General features: G+C 44.5%; 1 protein-coding gene across 4 annotated transcripts in view; it reads right to left on the minus strand.

The window, feature by feature from the left end:
* LOC126543053 (uncharacterized) overlaps positions 1 to 22,888 on the minus strand; it is a 44,933-nt gene that overhangs the window by 12,537 nt on the left and 9,508 nt on the right. For all 4 annotated transcript variants that reach the window (XM_055077568.2, XM_055077569.2, XM_055077566.2 and 1 more), the window contains exons 5-6: positions 7,851 to 7,949; positions 5,133 to 5,320 (exon numbers count right to left, since the gene is read on the minus strand). In XM_055077568.2, coding sequence (XP_054933543.1) covers positions 5,133 to 5,320; positions 7,851 to 7,949 — 287 coding nt within the window. The remainder of the gene's footprint in view (positions 1 to 5,132; positions 5,321 to 7,850; positions 7,950 to 22,888) is intronic.

A 22,888-nucleotide genomic window follows, 5' to 3' on the forward strand; every position in this document is an offset into this window, starting at 1 on the left:
AAGCAAGATTCACAACCTACAATGATGGCAACTTGTGCCAATCTTGTATTGCCCATCCTGGCAAGGTTGTGTTCATCTGATTCACTCTATGTGTGGAACACTTGTCTCACTTTACAAATGTTGCATTTTAAAATGACACATTTCAGGCATGTCTGTACAATACTATATGATCATTACCCAGAGCGAGGGTTTTCAGACACTATTTTAGTCAGTATTTATTATAAGCACCTACAGTGCAAGAAAGGCATTATTGCAGGGAAGTTACATTGCTATGAAGTTGAGAAGAAAAGCAACCAACTTCTAAAGAATCTGGTTATTACACCAAATACTCAACCGGGACAGAATACCTGCTGGAACAGCAGCATTCAAAGATTACCCATCCAAATAACAGTGTCGCGAGTTGAAAATCATGTGGTGGATTTGTTGAAATGAAAGCATTCGCACATGGCCAACCAAGTGTTAACCTATTCGCTTCTGCGACCAGTGCTGAGCCGACCACACCAGAAGAGGCCAAAGTGCCTTTAGAGCGAATGTTCTGACAAGTTATTTATACAGGTTGTCCCGCATAACTTGAGCCAAAGTTTTAAAAATGAAAGGCACTCCGGATGCGAGTTGAACTGTATGCATAATGTTGGCACTGGCCTAGAGTTACTCACGCTATTTTTTATTTTCCCCTTAACTAGCGGACTAGTTATGTATAATTAATCAACTTTCTAAGTATTGGCTGAAGACCCCAAGTGTGATACGCTAAGTTGTCCAGTCGAAACCGGCTATATCGAACTCGCAAGAAAACACCTCAGATCGATATAGAGCATAATTCGATACAAGCCTGCTAAAGAATTGGATGTCATAAAAGCACATACCGTTATAAAATCACTTTATTGATGAAACTAGGTTAGTTCCGCATGAAATAGTCTTGTATTTCCTTCTGCTTGGGCAATTTCGCTGCTTGCGATGCACGCACTTCTCCACATTGTCTAAGGAGTCGGAGCAGCTGAGGCCGCGACCTTCCACATTTGCGCAGAAGCACCAGACTAGTGCAAGTGTACCAATCACCTCGGAGGACGTGGGCAAAGGACTGTCGTTGCTTTCCTCATTGTGCCCACTTTCACTTGTGCTCGGTGCGATGTTGGCAGTCTTCATTTTCGGGTTCTCCTGTTGTCGTGACACCATCATCTGCACTCACAAGCTCTTCGACCGTTGATTCGTCAATGGCTTTCAGAAATTCTGACTGCTCACTCTAAACTTCGGCAACACTGGCAACGGCTTCGTCGTACTCATCAGAATTTACAGTCATCAACGGGCACATGGAAGCCATCACGTCTGAAGCAATTTCGGATGAACCACTTGTACACGGCCGCACGTACGCGTCGGGCCCCCCAGGCATCGAGTCGTGAGTTTGTCCGCTTTAGCCCTAATTACGGTGACTGGAATGGGGCAGTTTATCGTCCTTACAGCAAAACAATGGGAGAAGCGGGGACGCTTCTGCGATGACACCACCAGAGAGGTGCTGCAATCAACCGGCGTGCCTAAGCGCACAAAATTTAAACATACTGTGCAATAATTTCTGCATTTATGAAGTAAAACACCCTCAAAACACAATTTAAGTTAATATGATTTGCAAAAAATAAATAATACAAGCTGTTACGATACATCAATAACGCCGTCTAAGTTGCACGTGCAGTGTTCCTGATCGTCTGCTCAATGTTTCGTTTGCAGAAAACAAACAAGCGCTCGTTTGCTCGCTCCGTTCGCTAAGCACGCATATGTTTTTAGTATTTCTAAACACACGAGGTTGAAAAGCACGGAAGGAGCACTTGCACTGTGCCTGGTGGGTTGCACAGGATTCCCTTCATGTTGCATCAGCCAGAAAAGCGGTCGCCAGGTTTCACTGAAGAAAAAAAATACTGCTCTGTGACGAATGCAGCCGCCATCGTTCAGATATATTGCTCCGCAAAACGGCGCCGAAGAGAAAGAATACAGCCAATGTTGTCAGTGTGCCCGATCTGAAGCAGCCCGGAGTTCTGATCGTTATGCAGGAACCTCAATGTACACACATGCACACGCACAATAAGACATTTAGAAACCCAGCGCTCGCCGTGCACATAAAGAATGTGCGAACACGGTAGGAAAAACCACAGTAAGCAATGAGCGAGCTCCATACATACATGCATGACCTCTGCGACAACCATAACTACCAATCCCGGAGGCCCTGTGCTGCACCATTATTTTTCCTCTAGCCGGCAATGACTCCAAGCTGCAGCAACAGGTGGCAGTGCAGTAGACCGGCGTGCTCCAGCACCCCCCGGCCGTCATCGCAAAAAGAGGCTCGTTTCCACTGCCGGACGGCACACTGCCCTATTCTAGTACACCATACCCTAATCTCCCCCTTAAGATCGTGCCGAGAGTGTTCCTCAGAATCTTGCACGCGGCGGGGCATCCACATCTCACTGCGTTTGTGTGGGCATCCACATCTCACCCGATTTATGATTTCGAGCTTCACGATGAAAGGAGAATTCTGCTGCTTCATCACGGCAACACTGTGGGAGAAGGCCCACAAGGTGCAAACACAATGAACACAAAAAGCAGCAAGACAACTCGCACTTACGCCATCTTGCATGACGAGGGCACAAGAGCCTCTGATTGGCTGTCTGAGCAAGCGCTGCGGTCGGGCCAGGATAATTTTTTGCAGGGGGTGTTGACGGATCACTCAACGCAGCACAGTCATGGTAGCGAGAGCGGTTTGATGGAGCCGCACTGCCGGGTTTCTCCGTCAGCGTGAGGGAAAGCCAGCTTCTAGGAGCACTTTTCCACCGCTTGACGTTCGATATATTGGGAGTTGCTATTTTTGTTCAATGTAAGCGTAACTTCTGCTATATATACTCATTGTAACTATACCGTGTTCAGAAATTGTTCAATATAAAGAATAATTCAATGTAAACGGGTTCTATATAGTCGGGTTCGACTGTAGAGCACCTTGAGAAGCCTCTCAGTAAATTGTTTCCAACACGATATATCTCACATGGTCCTTTTTTCCGTGTTCCAAAGAATGCTCGTGAAATATAAAAAAATACCATGTAAAGGGGCACTTGCGCACTATTATTGTGCTGCCCTCAAGTGTGCGATGGATGAACAAGGCCAGCTGCAGCGAGACTGGCCCGCGACAGGGTGTTGTGCCTGGTGTAGGTATTTGGGCATGCGGCTCTTATCGCATGGTGGTGCAAATGCATGCTGCTGGCCAAGTGTTGCTGACCTTGTTCATCCATCGCATGCTTGAGAGCAGCACAATAACAGTGCGCAAGCACCCACCCCGTCACATAGTATTTTTTCATATTTCGCTGGCTTTTTTTGGAATGCAGAAAGAAGGACCACGTGAGATATATAGTGTTGGAAACAATTTATTGAGAGGTTTCTCAAGGTGCTCCAGAACATTGCGTATTTGGTGCTTAAGGTGCTCTGCAACATTGCATTGAGTCTGCAGCGAATACTTAAAAAGTTCATTAATTAAACATAACTAATCCGTTAGTTAAGGGGAAAATTAAAAATAGCCTGAGTAACTCTACGCCAGTGCCAACATTATGCATTTGGTTCAACTCACGTCCAGAGTGCCATTCATTTTTAAAACTTTGGCTCAAGTTATGTGAGATGACCTGTATATGGCAGCACACTGCAGGCTATTTTCTAGTTGTTTTGGGCTTCACACATTAGATGAACATACTTGCCTACAGTTTAAACAGGAGTTGATAGCAAAACAGTGGAAATCTTCTCGCTCGCCAGACTCCCCACTTCTGTTGTAGACATTGCAACCTGAGTACCAGGTTAAAAAAAAGCATGCAGGCTTCTGGGCTCATTTCACTGCCAATCCATTGATAAGAATCTTCACCTATCTGTCTTGCAGTGCATGAGGCATAGGAAGCATACTGCACGCTTTTAAGGTTAAGCCCAATGAGAGCGACTTTGTGCACGACGGCGACGGGTGACGGCTTTGAGCGACAAAACGGGCCATCGCTTGAACAAATCGCTTGGTCTTGTCGTTCGATCGCTCGGTTCTGGAAATCTAGAATTCGCCGCTCATCATCTGGAAGTGGTATGAGTGACTAACCAATAGCGCGAAGCCAGAACTGGATATACATCACTCAAATACTACCAACTGTCGCACAAAACAAGCAAGTGATTGAATTTTTATAAGTGCAAGGATAAGAACCTACTGCAACACCTTCAGAAATATTTTATGCTGCTTTTTACAGTAGAATACATCAACTTAAATTAATAAAGCAAGCATCACACTAGTTTTGGCACAGATATTGCTGCCGTCATACCGGCAACACCAGGGGGGACGTCACTCAATATCGTCACTCACATGGGGTACGACTTGTAGGCGACGAGTGAACGCGACAGCAATCTCTATCGCATCACTTCTCACTGTTGCGCGAGATTGCTTGCATGGGGTTTATACTTTAATGAGCGATAACTCAAACACACTGTCCTTCTCAGCTGTAGGCGGTGCTAAGTGAGCGTCATGTTTCGCTTTGGTGGAATTTCATTTCGGTGTTGCCCACCAGCTCGATTTCGTTTCAGTTTCCCATCGCTGTCTTGAAAGGACAATGCGAGTCTCAAGTTTCTCGATCCCACGAGAGTGCATCTGCATCTTGTGCCGCAACGATTCTCACCGAGTGGGCTGTGTGAAAACTACCCGTCAAAATGCACATCTGAAGAAGTTGCCGACCCAGGCCGAATTCGAGAAGTGCGAACATAAGCTTGCCGAAGTTTCAAAAATGACAATGTGCATCTCGGGCCGCTTGGGAGCATCAAGATTGGCGCACATCTGTGTTTCATAATGCAACACTTCGCTCATTGCTTCACATTATGTAGATGTCAACTACAGCTGAGTCTGCCGAATTTCGGGGGAACTTTAGATCATACATTTTCCTGGTTAGTACGTTCTCTCTCACATCTTGTTCTAAAATGCATAACAAGGTTCTACTGTATTTCCTTACATTGCTTGATTGCAAATCACATTATCGACAGTCATTACGAGATAGGTTGTGCCGTAACTATTTCGATATATTTTGAAAACTGTCGCTTTGAGAAGAAACAATTTCAAGATGACGCAGGTGCTATGCATCGCACACCTTGGCCACTGCTTCTTGGTGCTCATCAACAATCTGCGCTGGCTCATCAGAGGGCTCCACTGGATGTGCAAGTAACAGGTTCTTGAACTGCTGTCGCACATGACGCACAAACTGTAACAGGTTGCAGGTTCGCCTCAGCTCTTTCAGAAGTCCATCCAAGCTGGCTAGGGTCGGCTCACACTCGGACACTGCAACAGACAGCATCTCACTTACCCAGGCACTAGTAGCCTTCAAAGCAGCTTTCTTAGGCAAAGCAAGCATGAGCCAAACAAGAATACGGAGCTTAAGGATCAGTGTGATCATATTTAGCTTCTTGTTCCACATGTCACAACTACCAGCTCAGAAAAAGAAGAAGCACAAGACAAACTGTTGTGAAAGCAAGAACAGACCATGTATTTTGTCTGTCCCTATTTTACTGAAAGTGCCAACCATCCGTCCTTTCCATTACACTTCGTTGTGTTGTCCATCATTGTCAGACCACCATCTCACCATAGGGCAAAAGAAAACAACAGGACGATGTCAGGCAAGTATGCCACCTTTAGTCCCAGGCTCCTGGACAATGGCTGTCGAAAATAAAATTAAATTGAAAGCCTTACCACCACTGGGGATCGAGTCACTGTGGCAATATGAACAGTTGGAAGCTGGGTGTACTGACCTATCGCTCAAGCTTTGTGCTTGGTAGTTTGATGTGCAACACATACCCCTAAGATTGATGGCATGGCAATACGCTTGCACAAGCAGTAGCCATTTTCAGCATTGCTCTCTCTAAGACATCTTTTCGCTGTCTTGGATGTCAGTAGAAAAGATGTAATGTTGGTCATGCCACCACGGTTTCATCATTACATTGTACACGGGACATCATACAGGATTGCAAATGCTTTGCACAAAGGAATGTTTAACAATACAAGATGAGATGTCAAGTACACAAATGCTCTATCTGTACTCATTTTCCCTGACATCACTCATTAACGAAAGTTTTCCCAGACAATTCTATAACCTTTTCAAGTGCTTAGAATTTCCGTGACATTTCCCAGTTTCCCCAGTCACTAGACATCTCCTCACTGCTCCCTGACACTCCACCATTGGTCAGGTGTCATCACCTTACCAGAAGAGAATTAATTGATTACATGCTCCCTGACACTCTACCATTGGTCAAGTGTCATCACAGCAAGCGAATCAATCGATTAAATGCTCCCCGACACTCTAACATTGGTCAGGCATCATCACCACAAGCGAATTAATTGATTAAATGACTCCTGACACTCCATCATTGGTCAGGTGTCATCACCGCAAGCAAACCAATCGATTAAATCAATGTCTGTCTGTCTCTCTCTCTGCGTGCGTGTGTGTGTCCTTCAAACGCTCCTGGTGCAGGGTATATACATGAGGGGTTGGTTGTCACATTTGTGCGAGGTGTTAAATGAATTACTTCAAATGGCTAGTATTGGAGTGGTGTGCAGTGTCGGTGGGCAGATTATTCCACTCATTTGCTGTTCAAATGAAAAAAGTAGTTATGTGCAGTAGTGCTTGCAGGTGGCGGATAAATACAAATTCAGAATGATTCTTGTGGAGTGAAAGGTGATGAGCAAGAGGGTATTCTAGAAGTGTTCACCTAGTGGACTGTCCATATCAGCCGCTACTGCCTCATTCTCGCTCGTACCCCACGCAGGCCAATCACCACTTCAGCAGCAGCCAAAATGGACAGTCGACTAGGTGGAGACTTACAGAGCACCTCCCTGGTATGTTATCGAGCAAGCAATGGGCGAGTGATAAAACATGCAGTAGAGGAACAAGCGGGCTATTTTCCTGCTTGACTCACGACAAGGGAGTTTAGCACAGATGTAAAGAAAGTTGAACAACCGTTGTTATTGCATGCAAATTATCTGCATAACAGCAATTTGAAAATTGACTGTTTCACTGAGATGAACCTCTATTTTTGTAAATAAAGGAACCCCCACTTTCTTTCCTTTCTTTTTTGTCAACTTCTGGCTGTTCTATCAAGATTGTATGCGAATACCACAGCTATTCAAGTTATTCACTTTGAAATTATTCAACACTCTTATTTGCTTCAAAGCAGAACACTGATATTCACACAGCCTAATTGTGTTAAAATAAACTGCAGGCATACTTCCAATTACTGGTGAAAAAAATCATTAACAATGCTATGCTGCTTCTGGTACAAATACCTTCCTGATTTGGGAATGTTTATGTAAACAATGTTGCAGCATATTTATTATACATGCTGGCACTTTGTACAAAGAACAGGTTAGAAATTAGGCAGAAATGTTTCTTAATGCTACAATAACAAGGAACTACTTGAGCAATTCTCAAACATCTGACAGTGACCTCCATTCTTAACCAAGTGCTTTTCATTTATGCAAAAAGCACACGCCAAAAAGCACACTAGAATTGCTTCTAATGTTGAAGCTTTTTTGCAACTATGTTTCAGATGTTCATTATGCCACTAGCTGAATAAAATCAGTCGTAGGTTTACTCTGCAAAGACAAGCAATTGCAAATGGCAACGAGAAGCTCCGTGACAGGAACGGCTGCACCTGCCATGGTGGGCAGCCTTCGCCTGCATCCCTGGAGCATGTCGAGGGTTCCTGTGGAGCCACGTTGTTGGCCACAGCTGAAAGGCCTTTGGGTGACAGAAAAAGTGAGAAACAAAGGCCACCTTGCCAGACGTCCGTACAAGCAGGTGTCCAGCTACAATTACCTCTGTATTTACCCTCGCTGTCAAGCCCCAGCAGAAGACTGCAGCAGCGCTGAGGCTGGCGTGGGTCCAGTAGTGTCAGGCAGATCCGGTAGCCACGCCCTGCGAATGAACAATTTGTCTTCAGCGCACTCAAGCGGGCACAACATAGTGCACTAAAGTCTAGCACTCATGACAAAGCTACCCTTTTCAATTACACAAAGGCAGTTCCACAAGAGATCAAGACAGGTCGTACATTTCAGTTTTTAACCTCTTTCATAACTTTATATATCCTGCACAATCAGTCAAAAGGACAAAACAAAATATGACTTCCCCAGAAAGCAACCAGTTACAGGAAAAATTGTGAAACAGTATCAGGTGGTAGGACCATTTTCACAGAAAGTGTTTTCTTAATGTCAGTCATGTTGCAAGCGAAAGAAGGAAACCACAACAATCAAATTTTTTATGTAGCCAGCATAAGTAATGTAGCCAGCATAATTGCCTTCATTAAGCAAAAGTGTACCATTGGTATTAAAGCATTAATTAACTGAAAAGGATATTTCTTCAACGCATTATTATTTATTTTATTTTCATTTATTTCATACTGCAGATCGTGTTATAGACCCAAGCAGATCAAATACAGAAATTGATAACATAGGGTCAAAGGTAGCAAGTAAAAACAAAAAACAAGAACAAAAAAATCAGCATCACAATACGTGGTCAGTTATGTTGGTGAACTCCACTCTCTAATGCTACGCAGGAAAAAAGAAAATTGGAATGTGTCAGTGCGAGCAAAGTGAGGGGTTAGCAAACCGGGTTGATGGTGAAGCATATGGTTAGAAACTATACATAGGGTGCAGGATCAAGCACCAATTCTTTATTTATTAGTAAGAAAAGAAACTCTCGACGCATATTCTTTCTTGTTTCAAGGAATTGGTTACTGCCATTTTTCATTAGCTCAGACGGTGAATCGAACGGTGAAAATATTGAATAAATAAACCTTACTGCTTTCCTTTGAATTCTTTCAAGTTTTTTAATATTGATTTTAGTATATGGATCGCACACCACGCATGCATACTCAAGCTTAGGCCTGATGAATGAATTATAAGCCAACAGTTTAACCTGAGCGGGGGCTTTCGAAAGTTTATTCCGTAAAAGACATAGCTTGTGAAAGGTGGATGAGCAGATATTTTCAACATGTGAACTCCAGGAAAGATTGTTACACCATGAAAGCATTATACTTTGCTTTCACACATCAATTATGGCATTGTTTCCTGGGGAAACATATATTACTGTCATATCTCGTCTATTCAGTACTTGCAAAATCAAGCAATACGCATTATATCTAAGAGCGGGTTTTTAACGAGTGCTAATATCGTCACGTTCGTCACAACATCATTGTTGTGACAAACTTGTTCAACTATTATTTAATGATTATGTTTTGTAAATTACTTACTAAACAGCTTTCATACGAATTCATTGATTACAGGTACCTCATCAATAATAATAATAATACCAGGTTCACACGCAATTCCAATTTTCTACTGTCTATGGTCCATTCTAACTATGGAAAAATGACATCAATCGCTGCTATAAAACTGTGGAACGGTTTACCCAACACCACTAAATCTTCATCCTTTCATGCATTTAGTCATGCCGTTAAGCTTTTTTACATGTGTAACTAAGTTTACATCATTCATTACACTACATTTGCCATTTGTATGTATTGACAGTTATTTTTTATGCACTACAGGCTTGCATACTGACAACTGTTTTCGTTTAATTTTTATATGTCGTATTTTTCACGATTATGTTTGTTTCTTTTACCTAGTTTGCTCATCTTTCATACGTCTCTCCGATGCTATTATTAATCAAGGGTCCCGTTGCAGTCTGACTTTGGGACCCTCGTCTGTATATTGTCTCTTACCCATTCACTGTATTTAAAGAATAATAAACTGAAACTGAAAAATAATATTAAATGAAGATTTGATGCCTTGAGAAAGCAAACATTTAAAAGAAGAATCAAATGCACCGCATTTTTGAAGTCTCACCAGCTTCATGATATATTATCAAAGTTGTCTTTTACACCAGAGATTTTTTTTTAATTGGTCACACCACATGCATAGCTGTTAATGTCACAAAGGAGTATCCCTATTTACACTGAACAAGCAGTAAAAGAAAAATTCTTTAATGTTGTCTACCTCTGTCAGTTTGAAAATGTTGTCATCAAGAAATCAAAGTAAACAAAATACACACACTCCAGTTTTTTAAACCTCAATAGACAGTAAAGAAGGAACATGGTAAAAAAATGAAATAGGCTGCATCATTATCTTTCTCACCAAGTTATAAATTGTCAAACTTTTTCTTTACTAAGTATGCTTTAATATACAGAAAAAAGGGTAAATCATCTAAATCGTCTTCTAGATCATCTTCAGGTTCCAATAAAGTGAATGGGATGTATTATTCAAGATATAATCAGGCCTGCAAACTTTAATATTCGAGTACTACTTCGGTCGAAGCCTAAAAATACTACATTTTGGTAAGAAATACTAAAAATTTATTTAGTGTTTAAGATGTGGACCAGTTATCAAAATAAGTTACAGCTTTTCTGTCGCAACGCTGTAAACAGGCACACTCCTCTATATTCACAGCTAGAATAATCCGCATTACAGACGGAGATATTTGTAAAGTTTATTCTTGAAATATTCATGTAACAGAACCGAAAAATATGGTTGCCATTAAACATGGATTCAGCAGAGTGAGTGGCATTGCTGTGGGTACGCGTCCAAATAATCGAGCAGATCCATAAAATTTGGCTCTGAAAATCGGTCGGCAGATGTGTTTGCATTTTTTGAAATAGATTCTGTCCCATGTCCTAAGCTGCATTCAAATAAAATATTGTATAACCACTAACACCTATACGACAATCATAAACAAGTTCTAAAGTCCGGGCATTTCACAATGAAATCATAAAAGTTGGCAGCTAAGTATCACTGATTTCAAATATATTTGGACCTTGAGATAGCAAATTTTTATTGTTCATATGACGTCAGCCAGTGATAGGTCCCCAAGGTCTGGCTATTAGTGATACAAAACTACAGATAAGTTCACTTTGATACCATCGATAGTGTAGAAAAGACCACCGATAGCACTATTCATGGTATTACAATAGTTCACTGTTGACAGTGCTATCGATAGCTTGCAAAATTCTTCACTAGTGATATTATTTGAACCTTTGCGATAACTGATTGTCGATAACACACAGTTCATGCAACTGGGAACAGCTTTTTGGCAAGTGAATTAAGTTATTTTTCTCCATTGTGAGAAGCCTAACTATAGTCATTGGAGCACTGCACGAGCCTGTACTATACCCCAAGGCCTGGTCCAGGAGCCAATGGGCACAGGCTTCAAATTACGGCAAACCCATGCAGTGCTCAGTCATACCCAAGCTAACTAGTCTTGCACCAGACTCAAAAAGTGTTTTGTTTTTATACCTTTTGAATCTTAAACTTAAAGAGAAAAGAAGTAAGGGTTGTGTGATTTTTGCACGTTTTGACCCGTTTCCTTTCACACAGACAACTTCATGTGTGAGGCAGGCACTGTGGTGGAGAAACACAAGCAGGTCTATTTTCTTGCCCTTGAGTCGGCCCCTCTGAAATTCTCTGTTGTGGGGATGCGCGACTCTCGCGCGTCCCCTGATGTTTTTCCCGCATAGCGCATCCCCTGATATGCTGTTTTCCCGCACGGCTCGCGTGGCCTGGCGGTCGGAGTGGTACAAGCGCGGTGCGAGAGATGGCGCGACTGTCGCGCTGCTGCGGGGTTACTTGGGCGCCGAAAGGGAAGGCGCTTGGTCTCTTTGGGGTTCGAGACAGCAAGCAGCGCGGACGTGCCGTGCCGCGAGTGGAGCGACCCTCTTTCCCGGCGGGCCGGCGAACAGCGTGGACATTCCGCGCGCGCGGCGACCATGCTTCTGCGAGACTGTCTCGCGTGGCCGCCTTCGAACGCGCCACCGTTGGCGTGACCCTACACGCGAACGACCAGGCGTTGGGATCCAGCATGGGGCGAACATATTCGCTCGCTATCGGTCGCGGTAAGTCGGACTTCTAGATTTGTCGCGCGCCCATCGGCATGTTTTGGGGATAGCAACTCGGCTAGCTGGCATTGATCTATGAAAGGTGCAATAAATGCCCTTGTGACTGTTTGCACTACTGTGTTGTTCCTTTGTCCCAAGAGTACGGAGGAGAACCCCGCATCTCCCACATCTGGCTGCCCAACGTGGACCTCTTGGGGCATCGGACGATAGATTTAACAGTTTTGCTTCGTTCGAGACCTTTGTTTGAACCGAAGCGTAGGGCTAGCGTGGATTTTGATCGCTAGCGTTGGCGGCGTGCTTTCTTGCGCGAGGCGGCGGTGGCTGTAGTGTGTTTGAACACGTCAACATGCTAAGCCTTTTCGCAAGTGTTTTCTTTAATGACATTCGTCCGTACGAGAGCCACGTGGTCTGCATCCTGGGAGAGCGAGGCTGAGCGCCCGCGGAGCAGTGGCAAGCCTGAAGCGAGTGAGTACGGAAGCCTCGTGGGTGGTCCGAATTTCTTATGTAAATAGCTTCTTCTATCTCTTTGACTCGGATGAAGTCGCGGCTCTGGGAGCCGGGTGGCCGCGGGCCACGGGTGCCACGACGGGCTGACTGGTATTGCGGCCTGGCACCGGGCGCTCCGACACCGTCTGGGACGGTGGGCGCCGTTAACTCGGATGCTGTGTGCACCGAGCGGAGTAGGACCACCTCACAGAGCTAACGTCTCCTCGCGGCTGCCTGTTTTGCGCCCATTTTGAGTGTTGTTTTTGGATGCCGGTTGTTGTCAGAGTAGCGACGCTTTAGGCCTAAGGCTTTACGAAGCTGCCTGTCGCACGTGGAGGGACACAACCTGGTGGACCGTGGCGTTGAGGCGTTGCAATTTGCTTCCCTCATTCTATTTAGCCTCGCACGAATTGAAATTACTCGTTCGACTCAAGAAAGCGAGCTTCGTTCACGTGAACTTAGCATCTGAATAGCTGCCCGATCTTTTGCTAGCCGAATTGAACATCGTACCACGTGGGCGATGCGCATGCAGAATTCCTTTCCCTTGCACTACTGTAGTGTTTGCCGAGTGCGATGAGTGTACGCAGTGTGATTGGAGTCACCTCTGGTTTGCTGTCTCCTGCACATCGTCTGCGCTGCTGCCCCGGACTACGATCGAGTCACCCCGGGCGATGGTGATGCTGTGGCCAGTTCGGCGCAGCGACTTCGGCGGCCTCCTGCATCCAGCTCACAACCCTCGGCGGCGGACAAAGGAGCCAGCGGTCACCGACAGCTACGGCGGCTCTTACCAGCAGGGCGCCTCGGCGCGAGCGACGCTTGCTCGTACCGACTACTGCGTCGTCTCCGGAGTCCTGGCCTAGGATCGTGCCGTCGAGTCGCAAAGCTGCTGCGGTGACCGGCGGACGCCAGCGGTGTACCCCAAGGACAGTCAGCTCGCATGTTACGGACAGCGTGTGGACATTTCCCCGGCGCGGCCACTGTTACATGTACCACCTTGTTCGCGAAGCACGGGTTAATGTTAGACCGTGTGACATGTTTCGCCGGAATAAGAAGTGATTTAAGGTTGGGGGGATGTGGGGATGCGCGACTCTCGCGCGTCCCCTGATGTTTTCCCGCATAGCGCATCCCCTGATATGCTGTTTTCCCGCACGGCTCGCGTGGCCTTGCGCCCACGGCGGTCGGCGTGGTACAAGCGCGATGCGAGAGATGGCGCGACCGTCGTGCCGCGGCAGGGTTACTCGGGCGCCGAGGGACAAGGTGCTGTCGCTTTCCCGGCGGGTCGGCGAACAGCGCCGGACGTACCGCGCGCGCGCGCCAATCCATGGTTCTGCGAGACCGTCTCGCGTGGCCGCCTTCGAACGTGCCACGATTCGCGTGACTGTACACGCGAACGACCAGGCGTTGGGATCCAGCATGGGGCGAACATATTCGCTCGCAATGCGGTCGCGGTAAGTCGGACTTCTAGATTTGTCGTGCGCCCATCGGCATGTTTTGGGGATAGCAACTCGGCTAGCAGGCATTGATCTATGAAAGGTGCAATAAATGCCCTTGTGACTGTTTGCACTACTGTGTTGTCGTTCCTTTGTCCCAAGAGTACGGAGGAGAACCCCGTATCTCCCACACTGTTCAGAAGCTGAGAACATGTGTTCTGCTGGTATAAATGTGGCTGATTCGAATACACAGGTACTTCAGAGTCATTTCGGAGAGTGGCGTTGAGCTTTGGCTGGACCTCCAAAACTCTAATAAGTTGCTTTTCCTTTCCTGTGGCTGCTACGAACCACAAACTATGCATTGGAGACAACGGTTATGGGCGTAACTGTATTGCATCATTTTTTTGTACTCTCAATCACGAACATTGCCACCGGAATATTGCACCTAACGAGGTCGTATGAACGAGGTTCTGCTTTATTCGCATCGAACCCAATATTTAAAAATTTTCAAATATGTAGCATTCTAATTAAATACAAATATTAGGACTATAATATTTGCTAATATACGAAAATTTTTTAATATTCACACACTGCTACTTTTAGCCAATTTCGAACAATGAGGTTGACGGTAGGTGCTCTGTACTGAGCAGTTCGGCTGCAGCAATCATCCTCCTGTCGTTGTCTGCGACAAAAGCAACAGCTGATTTTCAAATACTACCCCCCCCCCCCCCCCATCTGAAATGGCTTGGGCCACATTTTCTCGAAGTTCTCAAAACAGCACACGAAGGGGCAATAACTTCTGATGCCGTCATCAAGTTAATGAGGTCTCTTATTTTTCTTCTTTTTTCCAAGTGCCTCCCGGTTTGAAGGAGCCTCTGACAGCCACTTCTCGCCTGCAAGAGAACTTGTCTGCTCTCGATGCCAGAAAAGCATTTTGCCTTTAATATCTTTTCCAGGCATTGCTCAGCAACTTCTTGATTGAATTTTTTCCTTTTGCAGTCTCACCGGACACACCACGAGCTGCTATGTGGCTGCATGAAGCCTTCACTGCTTTCACTCGGTCCTGGGTCAGGGCAATCTCTTTTGAATCCTGCCCAAAGCTATCTGAATTTAACATTACACAGCAAAGTAGACTATTGAAAGGCTGCCTTGCTTGTGCATCATGTGTCTATTTTCACTAAAGCTCGTCCCTACATTCGCATTTCCTGTGACAGGCTCACAAGAGCGCTTTTTTGATTTTTCGTGCAGGCCTGAAGGCCATTCGAACTTCTGAGTTGCTCCACACTTCCAGACGGCAGGCATCTATTTTGTGCTTGTTGTAAATAACATCAGATGGCACAAGGAGCTGTTGAAGAGTGAATTTGGGAGCACAAACTCACTTGTGTGCAGCAAAGCCCACCTTTGTTAGTGAAAAAAAAAGTTCCTTGTAAAATTCATCTAACAAATTTTTATCATGGTCTTGCTTCATATGAACACAAGAATCATTTGCACGAAAAAAAGAAGTTCCGTCTTTTTGGCAAGTCTTTTTCATTTTTCTTACCGTCCTATAGGGTAAAAGTTCTAGAGTAGTGTTATCTAATGAAAGTCTAGAAAGCAGGTATCGAGCAGCAGATACATAAAAACGTGTTATACCAAGCCAAAGTTCCTTTCCTGTTTTTTTTTCCCGAACAAGAAATAAAGCGACAGCCCACTTCGCTCATTTTTTTTTTTTTTTCCAACCTAGGCCGAGCAAGCATAACAGATACTGGTCTGTAACCGGATATACTGACATACCACCATCCACGCCCAAGCGTGGAGCACAAGTTGCAATTTTGTTTTCACAGTTGATATCGCCAGATTAATACAGAACCCTTCGGAACTCCTTATGGCACAGACGTCCCAAAATTAAAACGTCAAACACTTGCATGCCTTGCTCAGACTTTGCCAACTTAGATCACATGCTCTGGTGATGCCCCGCGTTACAGGACAACGAAGACGTTACACGTCGTCCATGTGGGAGGCTGCCCTACGTAGTCCCGATTTTGAAGCCTAACTATGGGCAGTTCAACGGGCCTGCGGCGTGGCGGAGAGGCTAGGTCTTTCTGTCCAGACGTGGGAGCAGCCCACTACGTGCTAGTGCACGTTCCGGTGGACCTTAATAAAGTTTTTCCATCCATTCACTTCGGATCTCGGCATCACAGACATTATACACACACACACACACACACACATATATATATATATATATATATATATATTCCTGCAAACTGCATTCCTGCAAACTGTGCACACAACATGCTGTGCCTTGGTCAGAAGTCCTGCACCGTTATGCCAGAATGAAATGTGAATGGAGCAGTTTTTGAAAGAAGGATACTGTTTGGCTGTAGCTGCAACAAATTGCTGCACATGTGCTGACAAGGGGTTTATCTAAGCGTCCTGTGTTACAACAATTTCTTTTATTTGCCTTTTTTTTTGTGCCCCGCATTCCCTCACATGCTGCCGTTATCACTGAAATTTGCAGCCACTGGATGTGATGAATGATAAGAACCGAAAATGCAATGGGTCGTTAGAAAATATGCATCATCTGCTCTCACATCCTCTATTATCGCAAGCTAATCGGCATATCATGAATGTGCTAGCAAAGTGCTGCAAGCCTCCGATTTTGTCCAATGCTCATTGCCAGATATCAGCTTGAAAAAAAAAAATTCATTTCATTGCTATTAGACATGAGTCAATATCCTAAATTTCACATTCAAATTGAATAAGCTTTGATATTCGGTTCAGTAATACACTATTCGAAATTGTCAAATATTCATTTCCATTCAAATTAAGGAACAACAGTCACACAAATCTCAAAGCGTTGAGACTAATATTTTGTTTTCTCCACACCATAAGGCCCCACCAGACTGTTTCTTATAAAGTTGGCATTGCCACCTAGACGGGAGCGCAAGTGTTCGACAGTGATGTCAGTGCTGCTGCATGTAAATGCATCTGACTGTAACAGATGGCAGACTTACGGAAACAGTAACCAACCAGTTTCCTACCTCACAGGTGCTTGGTGCAGTAAAATTGGTTATGGCAATTCGTTTCATCTTTGCACAAGATGTGTAAAGTGGATTTTTCATGCCAATGCATCTGAGTGTAACAGAATGCTGACTTACCGAAAAGGTGACTGACTTGTTTCTTATCTCATAGCTGCTTGGTGCAGTAAAATTTGACATGGCCATTTGTTTCATATTCTCATGACAAGTCTAAAGTGAATTTTTGCAGTGAGGTGAGGAAGAAACCCACAAAGTTGTATGCAATGCATAATGCACATTACTGGCATTGCTGATTTCACTAATGGTCATTTTCCCTAATTTGTATTTTTACCATCTGCTGCACCATGGTGCACCAAAAAGTAATCGTGAAGAGCACAACAAAAAAGAGGAAGAATTGTTACAAGAGATGGCCCATGGTCACGTTGTGCAAATTCACTCGGAAGCCTTGCAGCAGCATACAAGCTTTCCGTTGCGTGTGTGCTTTACGATCAACAGGCAAGCTTGATGAGCGGGTGCATCCCACTGCCAGGTAGCCAGACAGATGCCACATCTTTACATGAGCAGCTGCTGCTAGTAACACACACGAGTATTAATCTTGGTCACTTGATCACATCGAAGCAACAGTTGGGTTCGAAAAGCAACAATGCAACGTCCAAACTTTTCAGCATCTTTGTTAGCGCAGGAGACGAGCCAACAGTCAAAAGTCGAGGACATTGTCGAGTTTGAACGAAAGACAGGAAAATGACACAAAAGGTCTTAGCCGTTTTACATTGCTGTCACACCTGCCCACTAAAGTTTTAACATAGAAATTATGAAAAACCTCAAATATATTATTTATTTCGTGCTTCAAGCATCTCAACCCCCCCAACTCAATGGTCTTGTGCCTGAGTTTGGTGCCTGTGGAGTGTACCTGTGCCAGGCGCTTAGGCTACAAAAGATGAGCTTTCTCCGTTTCTGAACTGCAAGAACTTCTTTGGACAAGTGTGCTTAAGATTATCTGGCTACACTACCACTTATGACACGGTGCAAGTAGATAGCATCTCAAGAGATCAAGCAAAACCTTGCAGCACATTTCAATCGCCATTCATTTAGGCTCTATGAAATGCGTGATCATGCCATGATGACGTCCAAATAAAAGTACAGTGACTGTATACAAAGACCACCACTCACAAAGGAATACAACTTAACGAAATTGTGCAAAAGGCCTTCTTCGAAAAATTCAATGACCACTCGTGATAACTATACACATGAGAGGAGAACCTGCCTGTTCATTTTGAAATAGAATTTATTTTTTGTTATATGTTAATATGAATACCGAATAATTATTCTATGCCAAACACCCTAGGTGGGAACTCAATTCTCTCCAATTTCTATTTCTAAATTTGTGGCCCATTACTACACTTAGGGAAGTGCAATTATAAATCATGTTTTATAAACAAAAACAAAATTGTCTGTTGAGCATCATTTGAATTTCACAACAAAAGGCAAGACATGGTGCTAAAGGAAAAATAGAAAAAAAAAACTGATGGTTAATCTCAGGAGTACGGAAACACTCCATGAGCAATTTGGAGAAATTTCTCTTTGATATGCACCTCCTATTACTGGCTTTCATATTATTTTTGCTATATTCATTGACAAAATAAAATGCGTTATTTGAGGTAGGTTTGGGTTTTAAAAGAAATTTTAGCTTTGTTCACTGTCCTTTTATGATCTGATAATGGTAGTCTGCTGCTTCTGTAGCAGCAGCTTAATTAAACACAAAAGACTGGCTAAAAGTGCTTTCATGTGCAACCAACAATAGCGCATACCAAGGATAGCGCATTTTACAGCAAGGCATGTAATAATTTGTTTGGCAAAGTTTGATCAGAGTGTGTTCATAAGGCAAAGCTTTTTTTTTTTTTTGCCACCCTCCCGGTGGTGTGGTATGATTAGTCAGTTTCTCGCCGAGCATATTTGTGGATATGTATACATAGCTATATATATAAATAGCTATATGTATGCATACATAGCTAGAAAAAAAAAAGGTCATACTTTCCGTCCTTTTATTTCTTCTACATTTGCACTTATATTCGTTTTCGCAGGTTTCCATTTGTACTCCTGTAGATCACGAGCATGCATTCGCAATGGTGAAAAGTCGTCGGTATGCCTGTGTGGTTTACCTAGCCGAGTTTATGGCTGCCTGCACACGTGAGATTTCAGAACTACAAGGCTAGAACTGTTTAGAAATCATTCTATATCATCTATCGCGGATAAATCAAAGAAACTTTTAGGCACATAGGGCCCTCTGGGCTGTACTTGTCGGCAATAAGGCAGCCTCGCCGCCTACGAGATTATTTGACTGAGCTATATTGAATGCTCGGTTGCCATAGTCGGAACTTCGAATCCTTCCATACGGTTCTTCTTTTTTCTTTTTCTCTTTAATTTGACGATGGTGAGCTTGAAATTCACCTCCTCCAGTTCACAACATCTGCAGGCTTGGGCTTCGAGTGACGCCTGACACTGCAAAACGTGCCGAGAGCGAGTGGGGCCATACTAATCCAGGTACAAGTAAATTAGGAAGGCCCGCTAAGCTTCAACAAGGACACTCCCTCCCCAGAACAGGAATTGGCCTCCCTGGTGCAGTATTCGGCCACTACCTCCCAAATGATTCCTACAATTAACCCGTGGCCCTCAGTCCCCAGTAGCTGTGGAGCACCTCACCAAGACAGTGGCCAGACCTATAACGCAGCAGACCACCAACAGGCCACCAATGGAAACTGAGCCTATCAACCTTTAATTGCCGAATCCTGTCGAGTGAGGCTAGCTTAGCAAGGCTCTTTGGGGAACTATCAGACATTGTTTTGGATATCATCGGCCTTAGTGAGGTTAGAAGAACTGGTGAGGCTTATACATTGCTGAATAACGGACATGTCCTCTGCTATAGAGGTCTCCCAGATAAGAAGCAATACAAGGTAGGATTCCTAATTCATAAGGACATAGTGGGCAACATTGATGAATTGTACAGCAATCATGAGAGAGTAGCTGTAGTCGTAATCAAACTTAATAAGAGGTATAGATTAAAGGTATACAAGCCTACGCTCCAACATCCAGTCACGATGATGAAGTAGATCAGCTTTATGAGGATGAATTAGCGATGAGAAAAGTGCAAATACAGCATACTGTAGTAATGGGATCATAGGTTAGTGAGGGCTAGGATTCACCTCATTTTGTAGAGAGACAGAGTAAAATTGGTCCAGAAGAAACAGATCAACCTAGAGGTTGTAAGCGTAAAAGCAGACAAATTCAGGTTGGTACTTGCAAACAAATATGCAGCCTTAAAACAGAGAGATGAAGATGACATAGAGGTAATGAATGAAACAGTGTGGCTTCAGAGGCAGCAATTGAAGTGGGAGGCAAGGCACCAAGGCAACCAGTAAGCAAGCTCTCCAAAGTAACAAAGGACCTAATAAAGAAATGACAAAGAATGAAAGTGTCCAACTTAAGAGATACGATAGAATTCGCGGAACTATCAAAAGTGATCAACAAGGCGAAAATAAGTGATATTCGAAACTATAACATGAGACAGACTGAAGAAGCAGTAAAAAATGGACGCAGCCTGAAATCAGTGAGACGGAAACTTGGCATAGCCGCATAGGAGAAACCAAGATGTATACGCTGCAAGAAAAGCAGGTTAATATCATCAGCAATCTCGAAGGTATAGTAAAAGCAGCGGAAGAATTCTATACTGACCTGTACAGTACCCAGAGGAGTCAGGATACCTCAATTAGAAACAGTAATGAACAGGATACAGAAACTCCTCCTATAACTAGCGATGAGGTCAGCAGGACCTTGCAAGACATGAAACAAGGAAGAGTGGCAGGAGAAGATGGAATAACAGTTGATTTAATCAAAGATGGAGGAGACAATGCTTGGAAAACTGGCGGCTCTGTATACAAAGTGTCTGTCAACTGCAATGGTCTCAGAAAACTGGAAGAATGCAAATATTATACTAATCCACATAAAGGGAGTCGTTAAAGAATTGAAAAATTATAGGCCCATTAGCTTACTCCCTTACTACTATAAAATATTCACCAAGATAATCTCCAACAGAATAACAGCAACACTAGACTTTAGTCAACCAAGGGAACATGCAGGTTTCAGGAAGGGATACTCTACAATGGATCACATGCATGTCGTTAATCAGGTTATCGAGAAATGTGCAGAGTACAATAAGCCTCTCTATATGGCTTCCATAGATTACGAAAAGGCATTGGATTCAGTACAGATACCAGCAGTCATAGAGGCGTTACGTAATCAAAGAGTACAGACCGCTTACGTAAATCCCTTGGAAAATATCTAAACATACTCCACAGCTACCTTAATTCTACACAAGAAAAGCAGGAAGACACCTATAAAGAAAAAGCTCGGACAGGGAGACACAATCTCTCCAATGCTATTCGCTATATGCTTGGAAGAGGTATTCAAGCTATTAAACTGGGAAGGCTTAGGTGTAAGGATTGACGGCGAATATCTCGGCAACCTTCGGTTTGCCGATGACATTGTTCTATTCAACAACAATGCAGGCGCGCGTGGGACAATCAGCTGATATGCTTCTCCGGTGGTCTCACGGGACACGTGGCGCGCTTTTGTCACCGCCGCCTGCCGCGTCTGGACGTCGTCGTTGATCGACACCGCAGCCCAACAAGATGCTGATTCGAACTCGTCACCGAACTTCTGGACCGGTCGCCAGAACTTTAGCAGCCGTCATTCACCATCATCGCGTTGCCGTTCGAATTTGCGGATGCGTCGTCGCCCGCCTTCCAACGAGGGAGAGTAAGTGCTGCAGCTTCGGAGGCAACAGCTGCACGATTGTCAAAATGCCCAAAACCTCCGCTATCGCCGCAATACATTATAGAAATACAAGTTGAAGGAGTCACTACATTCGCACTTGTCAACACATGTGCTGTCATTTCCGTCATATGTGAGGCTCTTTGTTGTAAGATCAGAAAGGTCACCACATCACTTTCTGGTCTAATACTTCGTACTGCCACCACGGAGCCCATCGAACCTTCAGCCGCACGCACCGCTAGGGTCATTCTTCAGGACATACTTTACACGATTGAGTTCCTTGTGCTGCCTTCCTGCTCTCATGATGTCATCCTGGGATGAGACTTTCCCGCCACAGAGCAGTCATTGACTGCGCCCACACCAAAATTGCTCTGTCTGTCTTTCATAACACTCTGCCGGCCACCTCTCCCGCCCCTGTAAAGATTATTGTCGCCGCCGATACTGGTCTACCGCCAAGCACCTTTACACCGGTCTTTTTGTTTTGTCCATCTGCGCCCGATGCCCAGGTACTGTTCACGCCCTCATCTACTTTTCTTCGCCGAAAACCTCTACCACTTCCATTCGCCGTTCTTAACGTAGCCGCTGGTGCAACAGTTAAGCAAGTACACAACCCGTTCACATAGCCGCTCACTCTCCCTCGCGACGAATCCCTCGGCTCTGTCGAGCCCATTCATATCTGAGTGTTTGGACGTTCTTGGCTCCTCTTCTGTACTTTCCCTCGATGCCATGACGCCATTTCCAAAGAGCTCCCAATTGGCTACCGAGGTCTTTGATTCGTGCGTTGACGCCAACCTTTCACTTGAAAACCGTGAGCAAGTTATGTCTCTCCTGGATAGTTTCCGCTCTTCCTTCGACTGTACAAAACACGGCTTGGGTAATACGGACAGTGTTTCCCACCACATCGACACCGGGTCCCAGCCTCCCCTTAGACAACATCCTTATCGCATCTCAGCGACATGTAATCAGCAACCAAGTGAATGACATGCTCGAGCATAGCGTCATTCAACCATCCCAGAGTCCGTGATCTTCTCCTGTTGTGCTAGTGCGTAAAAAGGGTGGTTCTATTTGATTCTGTGTCGATTACCGCCATCTCAGCAAAGTAACACGGAAGGACGTCTACCTTTTACCCCGCATTGATGATGCACTTGATTGTTCACAAGGCGCCGAGCACTTATCATTGGACCTGCGATCTGGTTACTGGCAGTT

The sequence above is a fragment of the Dermacentor andersoni genome, chromosome 2, assembly GCF_023375885.2.
Source record: "Dermacentor andersoni chromosome 2, qqDerAnde1_hic_scaffold, whole genome shotgun sequence".
Taxonomy (NCBI): domain Eukaryota; kingdom Metazoa; phylum Arthropoda; class Arachnida; order Ixodida; family Ixodidae; genus Dermacentor; species Dermacentor andersoni.